This window comes from Neopsephotus bourkii, unplaced genomic scaffold, assembly GCF_033783945.1.
Source record: "Neopsephotus bourkii isolate Nb327-2 ecotype Australia unplaced genomic scaffold, CSIRO-AGI_Nbou_v1 NB_1491, whole genome shotgun sequence".
Lineage (NCBI taxonomy): Eukaryota > Metazoa > Chordata > Aves > Psittaciformes > Psittacidae > Neopsephotus > Neopsephotus bourkii.
In genome coordinates this window covers 268,223-282,772 of record NW_026901967.1, presented here as the reverse complement: position 1 = coordinate 282,772, position 14,550 = coordinate 268,223, and the positions used below count along the sequence as shown (strand labels likewise).

The following is a 14,550-nucleotide window of genomic DNA, read 5'->3' as shown; positions in this document are numbered from 1 at the left end:
GACAGAGCCCAGAGTCATAAGTATTTGGTTACATCCCACGAGCTAGCACTGGGAAAACCACTGGCGGCTCTACATAAAGGACTAGACCTTTTGACCGAATGCAGCATGGATGTCCCACTTCCTTCAAAATTAGGCATGAAATTTAAGCCTCGACTAACATTGCTTACCAAAAACCCTTTATTGCTTTTCAAGACTGGCAATGCTGCTAACATACCTGCAGGCGGACAGCTTTTTTGTCAAATATTTCAATACTATTTCAGTAATATTCAACTGAAATATTCAATAATATTTCAACTATATTCACTACTATTTCTATGTTATTTCAACACTAACTCCAATAAGCATCGATGACATAGTATTGCTGTCCAAAGGGTTCAAAAACCATCTCTGTTCCATTTTCAATAGCACCATGTTTCAGTAGCAGCTAAAATTACTCCTGTGTCCTATCCATATGTTTATTATATATGCAAACTGCCCATAAACTTTCAAGTAAGAGTTATTGCATAAATAAACTTTTAGATAAAAGCTATTGCATAAATAACACTTTCATAATTTAAGCTGTTGTTAAACTGCAGTCATCAGGACATAGTCTCCAAATTCAGACTATTGTCATATAAATCAAACTGTCTTATGGTGAGCGAAACTGTAATCTGAAGGCTTGGACTCACTCAACAGGAAGCAGTTATTTGCCAGGCATGTCAAATTTGTTAACAGCTGGTAAAGAAATTAATTATCCATGAGTAGGAACTGCCTCAGTGACCTTGTGAGAAAGAGTTTATTGGAGCAATTCTGGTTTTGGACAAAAAAATCATTCAGCTGGGGTCAAATATACAAACGTACAACTTGCCTTTTCACTGAAAGGAGTAGTTCTGCTTTCTAAATCAACTCAGGAAAACAGGTTGTCTGGTAATTAGTCAAGCTTTCCAAACTTAAAAAAAACACTGTAGTTACTTCCAGAGATATACACTCTGAACAATGCTATATAAGTAACTAAGAAGTGCAAACTGTAGGATTTAAGGAATAATCTGCAGTTGAATGTAATTGTGTGAAACTTTGTATCTGTGGCAGTGACACAGGTGCATATCCCTTTATTATTCCACAAGCCTTCATTTTTATTGCACATTATTGAAATATGAAAATTAACGAGCTTTAAAAAATACTGATCAAGTTGCTAGTCTTGGACTTGCTGTCCCATGGAGACTGTAAACACAAACTTTCTCAGGAATCATCTCAGATAATGGGCATCAAGCAGGAGTCCCTCTGGTCCTCCAGTTTCTCAGCTTATTAGTGAATTCAGAGGTGGAACCATCTCCAGGCTGCTCTTTGAAATCTTAATTTTTTAGTAACCCAAAATATAAAACTGAGTACTAGTTTTTATCAGGAGGGTTTAGGTTTTCTGGCAGGTTGAAAAGGTTCTTGCTCAATTCTGGAACTGATTTCATTAAGAATAAGAAACATACAGAAGCAAAAGAGACAACATTTGCATGTGTACATCCTGTCTGACAATACAGTTTTATGAATCCAGTTAGCAACCAGGTTTCTGTTGCCAGAAGAGCGAAGTTTTTTCTATAGTTGTGCTAAGAACGAAGATACTGCTCATGTGCAAAAAGAAGACATGGTGACATGGAAATGGTTCTTTCCCTGCAATTTTTGCCAGATGCCTGCCATGGTGCCATGGCTTATTGTAGAAGAAGGTCAAAACAAGCACTGGACACGCTTTTCCCTAAGTTGGGAGAGTTCTGTTATTTGTTCCTGAATCTTGTAGGAGGGACAACCAAAGCGATGTTCCTCTTGACCACGAACTGCCAAGCTTGATGCAGACGTTCTCATACTGTATGAAGACATGAAGAGGCACCATGTTCTACACCGTTATATCTCTCATGTAATTGTTTTCTTTATTCTGCATCAGATTACAGATTTTCTGTTGTTTATCAACATGGCAGATTACAGTCCATGTTCTGAATGTTAAGACAAGGCCTGTAATGGAATAAAATAATTTCTTGTTCCTTGAACCACCCATAGGTTATAACGACAGTAAGGGGAAAGAGGTTTCTTCTCTACATCGTCTTAGAAAAAGTTCTTTGGTGGCTAACTGAAGCACCAAAGCATGAGACAAACTGTAGGCATCTAATGAAACACTTCTTCCAAGGTAACTGCCTATCATGAAGGAGATTCTGTCCACCCGAATTGTCTCAAGTTAGGGCTCTTGATTATTCCTCCAGAGATCATAGAAAACACCTTTCTTTCTCAGACAAAACACAGGCATTGACTTGCAGAGGATGTGAGTCCCACCCTGGATGTCCTAAAGGAATCTAGAATCTTGTTACAGAAATGTGTAAAGGTGCACCAGATACTTTGTTCCTCTCTTGGTTCATGTACCAATATTTGGTTTGGAGAAATGCTGCTCAGTCCATCATCACCACATACCCACCTCCTTGGAAATACACTGTTTGGTTTTCTTCTAGATGGAGGGCTTCTATCTAATACTACTTAAAGAAAAAATGTAAGTTACCCACTTAAAACTGAAGGGCTTTTTTACTTTTAGTAGAAATCAACTTGAATATTTTTGAAAGCATGTTTTCTACATGAAAGCACAGATTTGTTGTAACTGGAAGCTTTGATGATTTAAAAGGCTTTGAGATTTAAAAGGCCTTGGCATATTGAAAAATGCAGCCTTATCAGAATTCTGGTTTGCGAGTCAACCCTCAGTCTTGGCTTTCCTGCATTTCAGTTTTCACAGTCTACTCTCGACTCTGAAAAGTAGAGGAATTCAGAATGAGGTCAGGAAAAGCATTTCTTATCTTAAATTCAATGTTCAAACACTTGCAAAAGAAAGTTTGTGCTTTTTGAGCCTATGTATGGATATATTCCATGGACTGTGTCCTTGAAAGATATTGGGTATAAATGTCTCTTTACAGAGTGTATGGGTCCATATATGCATATAAATTTCTTGGGAAATCAGTTCCTTTGTTAGCAGAGATTAGAGAAGGAGAAAACGTTGATTTGTATTATGGAGATTATATGGTCAGCTGTGGGAAAGACTGTATAAAATGTGAATGGCAAGAAAAGTGTTTATAAGAGATAACGAGTTGCTTCATGCCTTCTTGAATCATCAGCAGAACAGATAGTATTTCTTGCATGATGAGATTCTTGTTGAATGGACTGACAGGATTTTTCTGCAGGGTAAAAAAAGCTTCTTTTATTAAATATCCACTCTGAAAGCTAGGCAAACCTACTGAAGTATATTTTGCTTGAGATTTTACCAGTCTTATTTACAAATTCCTGAAATCTAGCTAAAATTTCATTGATGATGAAACAGGAAGGTGTAAAGTTCAGACTATACAGCAGTGAATAACTAATAAATACTCTTACCTGGAGGGGGAAAAAAATGGTGGTTCAAGAAACAGTTCTTCCTTTTTCTCCCTCAGAATAAATGTAAATGAAATCCAGAGATATGCAGATGTCAGAATGAATATGCAGATGAATGACCAGTTTTCTGCCTTGTATGACCTCACTAGACAATACATTTCAGGCTGTATATCTTACATCAGCTTTTAAAATACTCTTAAAATGTTTTATGTAATGTAAAGGAATGAGGAGACAGATGTCAATATTTTCCACTAGAAAATTATTTTAATATTTGGACTGATCAGACATGACCAGTTTAAGTGAGACAGAGGTCTAGTCTTAGCTGCTAACTCTAAGAATTAGAAACTTATTTCATATGTATTTACTTCCTTAATTTGTAAGGGTAATAATGGAAGTGTCACAGTATCACAGTATCACATCCTGCCTGACAGGGATGCTGTTAAACAGTCCAGCAGAATCTTTGCTTACCCTTGCTTTCTCTCATAACTTTCTTCACTTGTATTACTGAACACAAACCATGTATTTGCTACAAGTAAAATCTGCTAGTGGATTGTTGTCTATATCCACACTCACAGCTCTTTGTGTGGGCCACTGAATAGGACAGTGTCGTGCCAATAAGAAAGAACACTTCCCAGTGAATCACTCTTATATGCATGCCCGTGTTGCTGTCTTTTCTTCACTTCTCAAATGTTGGGTTCTTTTAAACATTTCCCCAAAATACCATTTAGCACAGTAGTTTAAAAATCAGATAAAAGGCTTGAGATGTAATTCTTCACCTTTAGGTTTCCTCGGTTTATTCTGAATAGACGGCTTCTAATCACGTTATTCTCACTGTGTTGTGTTTTTGCGTTGCCAGTCCAGTTCTTGAAAAGGAAGTTTTACTTTGTCCACCAAACTTCTTTGCACTAAAGCCAAAGTGGGATAGATTTAGAAACCTTATCACTGTAATCAGCATGTACATACAGTAGCTATTGTCATTGACCATTCTATAGTATATGGTGTTCTTAGCTCAGAGATTTTAAGCCTTTATGGCTATCTTTTTACCTTACATGATTCTAATGTCATTGAAGGTAAAACTACTACTTTTACTTATAATGAGACGTGAGATTTTAGGTACCAGATTTTTATTTTTTTCTTTCAACCTCTTCAGCTGCAGTGTTAGGATTTATTTTAGATAAACATGCTTGCCTATTTGGTTTTCTCAGAACCACAGGCAATTTTATTTGTGTTCTTTTCTACTTAAGAGTGTTGTGCTACTTAATTTTTCAGGACTCTTTCACAAGATGATCAAGATGATACCCACTTAAAAATAGATAATATCATTCAGATGGTAAGTTCATTTTGAAATTTAAACATTAAATTAAATCCTGCTATAGAAATGTTGCGTGATTAAGTCAATAAAATGTAGCACAACTGGAAGTTCAAAGCTGTGGACAGAAATACTGTTGTTTTATATCAGGAATGTACAGTTCAGTTTTGAGATATTCAGAATAACATAGATGAACAGGTTAAAACTTTAGGATTTGGATTTAAATCAAATGATGGAATGACGAGAAAAAAAAATACTTGCAAAGTGATTATGTGAAAATGAATGCAGAATGCACAGACTCTAATTAACCTATATAGATACTCATGAATTGGTAGGTGTCTTTTTCTATGAGTTTCCAGTCTGAATATTTACCCTTATGTTCTTAGCATTTTTTCTTAGTTCTTATTTCTTTGTAGCAAGGAATTTAATTACAACTCTGTTGAAAGTTCATGTGAAGTTCTTAATACCCTGTGTTTTGAAATGTCTTTTGATGCAAAATGAGGTCATTAAGTGTTCTCCTTATTTTTGCAGTCAGATTGCCCAAAACCAGAGTGCTTTGAGACTTTGTCAGCCATGGAGCTTGCAGAGCAAATAACTCTTTTAGATCATATAGTTTTCCGAAGCATACCCTATGAGTAAGTGTTCTCCTACAAGTAACTGAAGTGAGTATGGTGGATGAGTTACTGACTGGCAGTGTTAGGCACTACACTGATACATGCTATGGGCAAAAAGATTTGCATACTTAACAGATAATGTACTTTGGCTGTTTGTGTCATTGCCTCTGGTTCCATATAGTTTGACCATGTCTTGAAAGACTGAGTTCTTTGCTAAGGAAAAAAACAACCCTCTGGTCTAAGGCTCTGGGCTAGTGAAGGGTGAACATAGTGTGGAAGGGATGAATTCTTACATACAGCAGTTTAACATGGATATAACCACATCCACTGACAAGAACAACATCAGTAGGGTCACAGTGCGGAAAATTAGAATGGGGGGATGGGGAAGGGGATCAAAAGAAAAATAGAGCTTCTTTATAATATTTACTGCTTTAGACAGCATTAAAAGTGATGGAATTGGTTTAAAGCTATGATGTTACTAGCTTCTAACAAAATGAGATATACTTAAAATCCACTTAGGCTATCATTGCAGACAGAGACTCTGTACTGTGTTTATTAAGTGCATTTTTGTTTGTTTTTTTTCTCTCTCCTAAATATCTAGAGAGTTTCTTGGGCAGGGCTGGATGAAAATGGATAAAAATGAGAGAACGCCCTATATTATGAAAACAAGTCAACATTTTAATGATGTAAGTACTTTTAAATATACATTGCATTCTAGGACCCCTGTTAACACTGTCTATGACCTCTGGAACAAAAATACTTTTTTTTTTATTTTTACAATGTGGTATAACTTCTCATCTAGTAATGACTATTACAGTCTTTTTGTGATTAACCTTTTAAATCAAAGCACACAAAGATTCTTGTTTTCAAGAATTGGTATTCAGTGTTTCAATAGCAATTTAATAGAGTGTTTTAAAGGTACTGCTATGCCCTTTTGCTTACAGAAGAAACTAATTTTCTCCAGAATGTGAAAATATAGCACTGATTCTATTTAATGAATGCCCTTTGTATCCCCAACCACATCTTTGCTCATTTACCATTTTCTGTGAATTTTACTGAGAGACTTCCCAATCAGTTTTGCTACTGTTGGCTTGGAGATACCCCCCTTTGCATATCTTACCCTTTCATATCTTTATTCTCCCACACTTCCGTACAACACTGTTCTCAATACATTTCCTCTGTTTTTATTAAGAGCCATTAGTTCCATTGTACATTAGATTTTTCTGCCTTGTTGGTTAAACAATTATATGTTGAAAGGGATAATATATGTAAATGTCCTAAATTTATTCTTCTTTGTTTGGCCAGATGAGTAACCTTGTTGCCTCCCAAATCATGAATTATGCTGATGTTAGCTCCCGTGCTAACTCAATTGAAAAGTGGGTAGCAGTAGCTGATATTTGTCGATGTATGCACAATTACAATGGCGTGTTAGAAATCACCTCAGCCTTGAACAGAAGTGCAATCTACAGACTTAAGAAAACTTGGGGTAAAGTATCCAAACAGGTAAGAAAAACAGGATTACAAGAAGGGTTTCTGGATTTCACTGGTCAGCATGTTGCTCAGAGAATGTGTTGAGCTAGTATTCCTCTCATAATATTTCCACTTTTACATTATTCTATTTGCTTGAAGCACCAAGTGGTCTTGTTATTTTACATCAAGGTCTTTTGTATTTCATTTATCTTTTTTTTTTTTTAATATCATCAAATATCTGTGGGAACAAACAGATTTCAATGTAATTAGCAGGTGCCTAAGACTATTACTTGGGCCTGAACTAATGAAAACTAATGTAGATGGTTATTAGCTATAGCTAAAGTCAGATCAGGTGCCTAAAATAGTAGTCAATAGTAGCTCTGTTTTAAATGGTTTAAATAAATCTGTTGAATTACTTAAAACTCAGCTTTCTGCTATTAAAAATAAAAAAAGACAAAAGTGAATATTTTAGTATGATGGAATAACAGAACAAGGAAGTCAGTAGGACAGAGCAAGTCACTTGTAAATCAGGTAGTATTTGGACACAGAGTTTACTCCAGCTAATGGGAATATTTCAAGTTGCCCATTTTAGATCTGGCTAATTGACATGTAAAAGGTGGGCTTTTTTTGTTGCATTTCCTCCTCTGTGTTTTTGCTCTGTCTTCAGCTTTTGCAAAACACTAAGGCAGCCCAAGGAATGAAATCCATTTAAAATACATTCTGAATGTCCTGCCTTCTCCAGTCAGCTTTTTCTCAGATGTTTTATAGCTGATGATATTTCCTTTGTTAACAAAAATATTAGAAGTCCTTTCAATACAAAATGTTATGTAAGAGTTTACCTTGAAAAAGTTTTATGTTTAGAATTTGTTCGATTTTTAAACTTCTCAAGTATGAAGAAGAAGAATTAAAAAAAGACAGATTTATGTTGTTGCACAATTCTTCAGTACTCATTGGAAATGTAATCTGATTGTTTCATCAGCCTGCTATTTAGAAAAAAAAGAAAGTGTCTGTTTCAGCCTACAGCTTTGTCCTAACTCGAAATTTAGTTTGAAAACCAATAAATTTCTCATGATTCTGTATATTATTTCAAGCATAAATTGACTGAAAATGCAAATTTGTTTCACTTATGAAGTGACCAGGCTATGATGATGCCCACTGAAAGTAACTGGTGTAAGACAGTAATATATTTTCAAATACATATTCAGCTTTTATCAGAAACTCGGAGTCAAAACCATCTTAGTGCAAGCTGCAAGACAGAAAACATCCTTTACTGTCATTAATTTCAGCAAATGCAGCTGAGGATCCTTGGCAGCATATTAAGATCAAGTCCCTAATATTCTTGTATACACAGTAAACTGAATTGCTGACCATTAATTTATGAACTTGTGTTTTTCCTGAATTTCCAGGCTAATAATATCAGCATAGACACGTGTTCCGTGGATCACTCAAAGGAAAAATCTTTAATATTGCATAACCTCAATTTTCAGAAATATGCTGGGAACTACAGCAAAGCTAAATTTATAACACCCATCTTACTACTTTTGAAAATGGGGTCAAATCCTAAGTGAATTACAGCTTTTCTAAAATCTAATCGCAGTCATTAATGTGCAACAGCAATGACATCTGTAATCTATTTTCTTTCTAGACAAAAGCTCTCATGGACAAGCTTCAGAAGACTGTATCATCTGAAGGAAGGTTTAAAAACCTTAGAGAAATGCTCAAAAAGTATGCTTCACTACAGTATACAATTGTGGTTTGTTATAAGCAGTGGATAGTACATGTTAAAGATTAACTAGCTTTGATTAATCTTTAATAATTAATATAATATTGGATAATATTTTTACCTAGTTAACTTCTGAAATTCTAATTTTATTCTATTTGGCATTATTGTAGATAAATATAGTATCTCCAGAGAATTCCTGAAGCAAATTAAACTGTTATTCTGTGTGAATGTTGTTCCCTGTTGGGGTTTTTCTTCCACTGATAAACTTTTTCAATATGTGTGAAGCCATATTTAAAAACAGGGTTCCAAAGAGTCCGTGTTCAAGACAAGAAGTTTAAGATTTAGGAATACCCCTGAGTCAGACCAAAGATCTGTTCACCCCTTTATCTTGCTTCTGACTGTGGACAGTAGCTGATAAGAGGAACATAACAATAAGACCAATGCACAACAGTATTTCCTCTTTTATAGCCACCCAGCTCCCTGGAAAAGAGTCTGTTTTTTTTATTCAGTAGTCCTTGGGTATTATTTTCTTTAATATATTTGCCAGATTGCACTTGACCATATGTAACTTTGGTACCCAAAATATCCTGTGGCAAGGGCTCAACCCCAGCAGCATGCATAGAAAACTTGTATTTTTGCAAGTTTCACAATTAGAAGCAGGCTTTTTAGTACTGAGTGGTACCACTACTTTAAATGATCTTGAGAGAAGCAAAGAATTGATCTACTAGAATAATTACTGGAATGTTTAAAGATACATATATTTTTGGGCAGCTAATGACTTTTTTTAAATTTTTTTTAGTAAAACGAAGAGGTATTTTTACAAACCTTTCAGTTAATACATTGCTTGCCTCTGTACAACAACACTTATAATCTAAAACATAACCAGAGTGAAGTGCACTGCTAAGCATTGTTTGATATGCTTTAGTGCGAGGTGTCCCTGTCCATGGCAGGGGGGTTGGAACTTGATGATCTCAAGGTCCTTTCCAACCCTAACTATTCTGTGATTCTATGATTCTAAGTTAACAGTAGAGCAATCACTCCGCATTCTTCTTAAGGCAGAGCTTCAGAAATCCTTTTTCTACTATTTCTGCTGAGACAAGTCATTGAACATGGAGCTGTTATTACTGCATTAGGAAAGAAACAATCATTATCCCATTCCTCCTGTTCCTCCAATAAAACTGCTATTCTCTATGTTCGCTGTTCCTCGTTTTCCAGATCATCTTTGATACCCCTCTATCTTTCTCTTTGTTCTATGTGTCCACTGTTGAGAAAGCCTGAATAGACTTCGACAGTATGGTATATACATATGTATACAGATGCATACACATGTATATACATGCATATATGCATACATATGCATATGTATAAACATGTATATATATGCATATATAAAAATTTATATATATGTACATCTTCATATATTTATGGACATGCTCAACACACACGTACATACATGTACTCTTACTGTTCTAGGATGCTTACACTATTGCAGAACATCAATCGCTCAGAAGCATGTCCACATGCATTTTTAGCATGTCTGTGGGAGCTATTTCTGAGATTGTGTGTCAGTCAGGATTGAAATATACTTGAGGGTGTTCTCTCATTCCAGAGGTTACCTGTCCTTCCTCTCACTCCAACATGGTTCTACCTTTTACTGAAGGTCATCTGCCGCTAATACTAGATATTGGACAGAATACATACAATTTTTCACAGGCAGAGCAAGTACAATTCATGAAATCAAGGAAGGTGTCTTAGAAATTAATGTAACCCATTGATCACAAATACGTTCAGTAATAAAGAGTTTGTGTGAGTTATAAAATTATACTTTGCAAATTTAGCTACAGGTTAATATGTTGATTTGTTGTTTCACAGTTGTAACCCACCTGCTGTTCCCTACCTTGGAATGTACCTAACAGACCTGGCATTTATCGAAGAAGGAACACCAAACTTCACTGAAGAAGGCCTTGTAAATTTTTCCAAAATGAGAATGGTAATTTTTGATTCCTTGTACGCTTTCCCAACATGTGTTCATTTTTATGAGTTAATTATTGATTTAATAATAACTCTGGAATTTAACTTCTAAGACAAACAAGTATATTGGAATCATGCAGCTATTCAAAAGCAATTACTTGACCCAGTCTTCTGTCACCATCTTCTGGTGGCTTAGCTGAAGTCAAAATGCAGTGGTACTTATTCAGATATATGTATTCTTTTGAAAGATCTCACACATTATCAGGGAAATACGCCAGTTCCAGCAGACGCCCTACCGCATAGAGCATCAGCAGAAGGTAAGGCTCTTCTTAAGCACTGTTACCTCCTGAGGAAATGAAAGCTATGGCAACAATTAGTTGTAAGATACAGCTGTGGTTGAAAGCTAAAGTCAATGTATTCTGCTCCTGCACACTGGAAAGACATACAGAAATATGGAAGGGTACTCTGGGGTTGTAATACTCTCACCCTGCCAGAAATTCTTTGTTTCATACTGTATATAGAAACAACTTTCTCCTTCTCTGGAAACTCTGTCAGGATTGCAGCCTTCGTGGTTCTGGGGTATGAGGCAGTGTTTTCAAAGGGAAATGTGTTCTGCCTGCCCAGTTGGAATCTTAATTCCCACGGAATCTCAGAATCTGTTGATGCTGTGTGCATCCTCCAATTCTTTTCCCTTTGTCCCTTTTGGGAATGAGGAAAACTTGCCCAAAGCTAGTCTGTGCCTTCAGAGATTTCATCTCAGGCTCCAGAAGAGCAACATGGGCTCTAGGTAACCTGGCTAAGGATTTGCCCATTTCTAGGAACCTCTGCTTAATTCATAGAATGCTGCTGGTGCAGATTTGTGTTGTGTTTCTCAAGAAGACAGTATGGGGGGATGTCATGATCTGAAATGGGCTGAAGGGGAAAAAGAAAGCAGAAAAGTTTTGTGGAAGTTACAGAGTCTGTTCATCTGTGTTTTCTCTCCACGCCAGGTCACTCAGTATTTACTTGACAAGACACTCATCATAGACGAAGACACCCTGTATGAGCTTTCCCTGAAGATTGAACCCAGACTCCCTGCCTGAAGAGCCAGCTTGCCTCAGATTCTGCAGAAAGCTTTAGTACAATGAACAAAATCGTGTATGTCATGTCCTAAAGACAACAAGGGAAATACTGAGAAGAATACAAGCTCTCTTTCCCAATAAGAGGTACAGAACCTCACAGCATTTCCCTCTCAGGCAACGAAAATGAGCACTGAGGTGGAAGACAAAGATACTTCCTACGTGGATTAATGGATTGCTGCTTCGCGAAGATAATGTTTTGCAGCAGGGACTATGCATTTAATGGAAAATAGGAGACTTCCCTGTCAATGGGTACTAATTGTAGCCATCTTACGTGACTAATCAATGGTACATATATAAAGGGTAGTGATATACTCAGGTATATTAAGATAAATGAGAAAAATGAGATAGCTGTGATATGATCTGGGTTGATTGCTGTGTGTTCACTGAGGCAGTTGTGGTAGTGTTGTCCTCCTATAGTGCTAACTTTATTGAAAAAACGGGATCTTAACAGTCATCTGCTCTCTTGGAGTGACATTAAAACGGCATCTATTATCTTCAGATCTGCAGCTATTCAAAACACCTGCTGTACATTTAATGATACCCTTTATAAAATGTTATCTTCTTTAAATACCCTGACAGCCTTTTCTAAGGAGACTGATTTACAAATGAATTGTAAATAGCTTTTTTCATTAATACAGAATGAAAGTATTTACAGCATGAAAAGCAAATGGACTAGCTGAATGACTGTAAGTAGCTGCCAGCCCTGCAAGCTTCAGCTGGGAAATGCAAGGTTAGGAGCTCTATCTGAGACTCAAGAAATCCAGGGATACAGCAAACGGAATGGTTGGTCAGGTTGCACACAGCCCTGGAAAAGGCACTTTATTTTTCTGCACCTCCTGCAGCTTCTTTGACAAGTCAGGCTACAGAGCACTTTCTGGACACACAGTGGCGAGAAATACATGTCTGGTCTGGCTATGGGTAGTGATCAGCTGTGAACACTATGAGTTGGAGTGATAGTTTTGTTTCAAGTGGAATCAGTGGTTTGAAAATGTCTAGTTTTTTTGTTCAGCCACTCAGCACTGACTTAGCTCTAAAATTGTTAACGTTGGTGGCAAGCTTCGAATTCCAGCAAACAATCTGAGCTAGGAACTATTATTTGCATATGGGCATACGTTTAAGAAAATGTGCTGTTTGTAAATGTTTTCAAAGGCTATGCTTTTGTGACATACCATGTAAATAGATGTCATTTCTACAGCTAGTTGGTACTTGCTAAATTTTCCTGATAAAAAGTAGCCTGTTGTAGCTGCATGAAAAGTGAGCTCAAATGCATGCTGTAAAGCGCATCATAGTGTAAAACACACGTAGTACTGATGAAAAAAAAATTGGCTGGAAAAGTGTCCTTACTTTTCCAATTCTATTCAGCCAGTTGAAGAAAGAGGGCTATATCATTGTATACCTCCCTTAAATGCTCTCAGGGAGATAGGTGTTTAAAATAAATTGTGACCTAGGCCTATTTGATCTGACATTTCTTACCACAGTCATGATGATTCTTAACACTGGCAAGGAAAAACGGATCTGCCTGGCTTGTGGGTTTTATCTTTATTTGCACTTTAATTGTATTGCTGGCCCAGCCCAGAGCTGCACAATAAATTCCATTTGTTCTGTCTGAGTGTAACTGCTAGCATTTATAAACATACCTTAGCCACTGTAAATTTCATTAGGGTGATTCACCACAAGGATGATCCCATTGTAAATAACTGCATAAAGAAGCATTGCAAATACTGGAAAATTCCTTGATTAGAACAGCAGACAGCAACACAAAAGGAAATTCCAGAAACATTTAAGTAATTCTAATGACTGCTGCAGAAATGAATGGAAAATTATACTTACAGAAGCTGTATTGTCAAAAAATATGCTTGTTAGTTTCACTAATGACTGACAAGAAGCTGATTGCAACTCAGTGCATGGTATGGAGAAGAAAAAAAAAAAGCAGCATAGTTTATTTGGACCACAAAACCAATTTACTGTGTGTTTTCTGTACAAAAGCAGCTACCATCCAGTAGTTTCACAAAAAACTTCGAAGTAATGAAGAATCAATGGGAAATGTGGTTCAAAAAGTGATTTTTTGACTTTGTTTTATTGTTCCTGTGTTAAAAAAAAACCAAAAATGTGTAACAACTGTCAATGCCAGTTGGTATCTCTGTTGTGTGCTATTAACTGCTGATTTATCTGCCTGTACCCTATTTTACTGAACTTCCTTGATGTTCTTACTGTTACAGGGTACAATTCTTCACTTAACTCTTTTCACACTTTGTTGTTTTGTGCTTTATTATATGTGTACTGGTTCTTCAGTGTTTCAAAGTATACAGTGCATTTTAACGCTTGCAATATGCAGGGGTAGTGCTGTGCTCGTGCTATGGTGTTCCAAATGGGCAGAGAGGAAGACAAAGGATTAGACATGGGTTTTTTAAAAGGTGCTGAGCATCCATATCTTAAAATCAGTAGGCAAGGTGGTAGTTCAGCCCCTCTGGAAAAGCATATACTATTTTTATGGCATATACTATTTAAATGCCAAAGGTTACTCTCTTGGGTCAGTGGCATGATTTAGGTTAGAATCACCAGAGTAACTAGATACTTGGTTTGTGTTCAGGGCAACAACAAAAAAAAAGCAACTAGCAACAAATAAAGTGTATGGTCACAAAACATTAAAAAGTGATGTTTGATTTGCTGAGAGCTAATATTAATCTTTCTGGTTGAGGATACAATGCATTTGTTAAAATACAGGAGGTTACTGCTCAAAGAAGTAAGCACATGTCTTGTTATGTACAACCCCATCCAGTGTTGCAAACTCAATCAAAGCTGGAAGTGGCTCTTCTGCCAAAGTCCTGCACACCGAGTGTAGGGCAGTGTGTCTGTCCCACAGCTGGGTTGAGCACTTCACATGTAAGTGGCCCGAGTGCCTCTGCTACAGTACTGTTGCAGTGTTTGGGCTATGGCAATAGTAGGCAGCAGCAACCTGCTTTATGTGAAGCT

General features: G+C 36.6%; 1 protein-coding gene across 2 annotated transcripts in view; it reads left to right on the top strand.

The window, feature by feature from the left end:
- Positions 1-14,136, top strand: part of RASGRF2 (Ras protein specific guanine nucleotide releasing factor 2) — a 140,770-nt gene extending 126,634 nt beyond the window's left edge. For both annotated transcript variants that reach the window (XM_061369282.1, XM_061369281.1), the window contains exons 20-27: positions 4,639-4,699; positions 5,210-5,313; positions 5,894-5,978; positions 6,598-6,795; positions 8,408-8,487; positions 10,358-10,475; positions 10,705-10,773; positions 11,446-14,136. In XM_061369282.1, the coding sequence (XP_061225266.1) occupies positions 4,639-4,699; positions 5,210-5,313; positions 5,894-5,978; positions 6,598-6,795; positions 8,408-8,487; positions 10,358-10,475; positions 10,705-10,773; positions 11,446-11,538 (808 nt within the window). In that variant the 3' untranslated portion in view covers positions 11,539-14,136. The remainder of the gene's footprint in view (positions 1-4,638; positions 4,700-5,209; positions 5,314-5,893; positions 5,979-6,597; positions 6,796-8,407; positions 8,488-10,357; positions 10,476-10,704; positions 10,774-11,445) is intronic.
- The last annotated feature ends 414 nt before the right edge of the window (positions 14,137-14,550 follow it).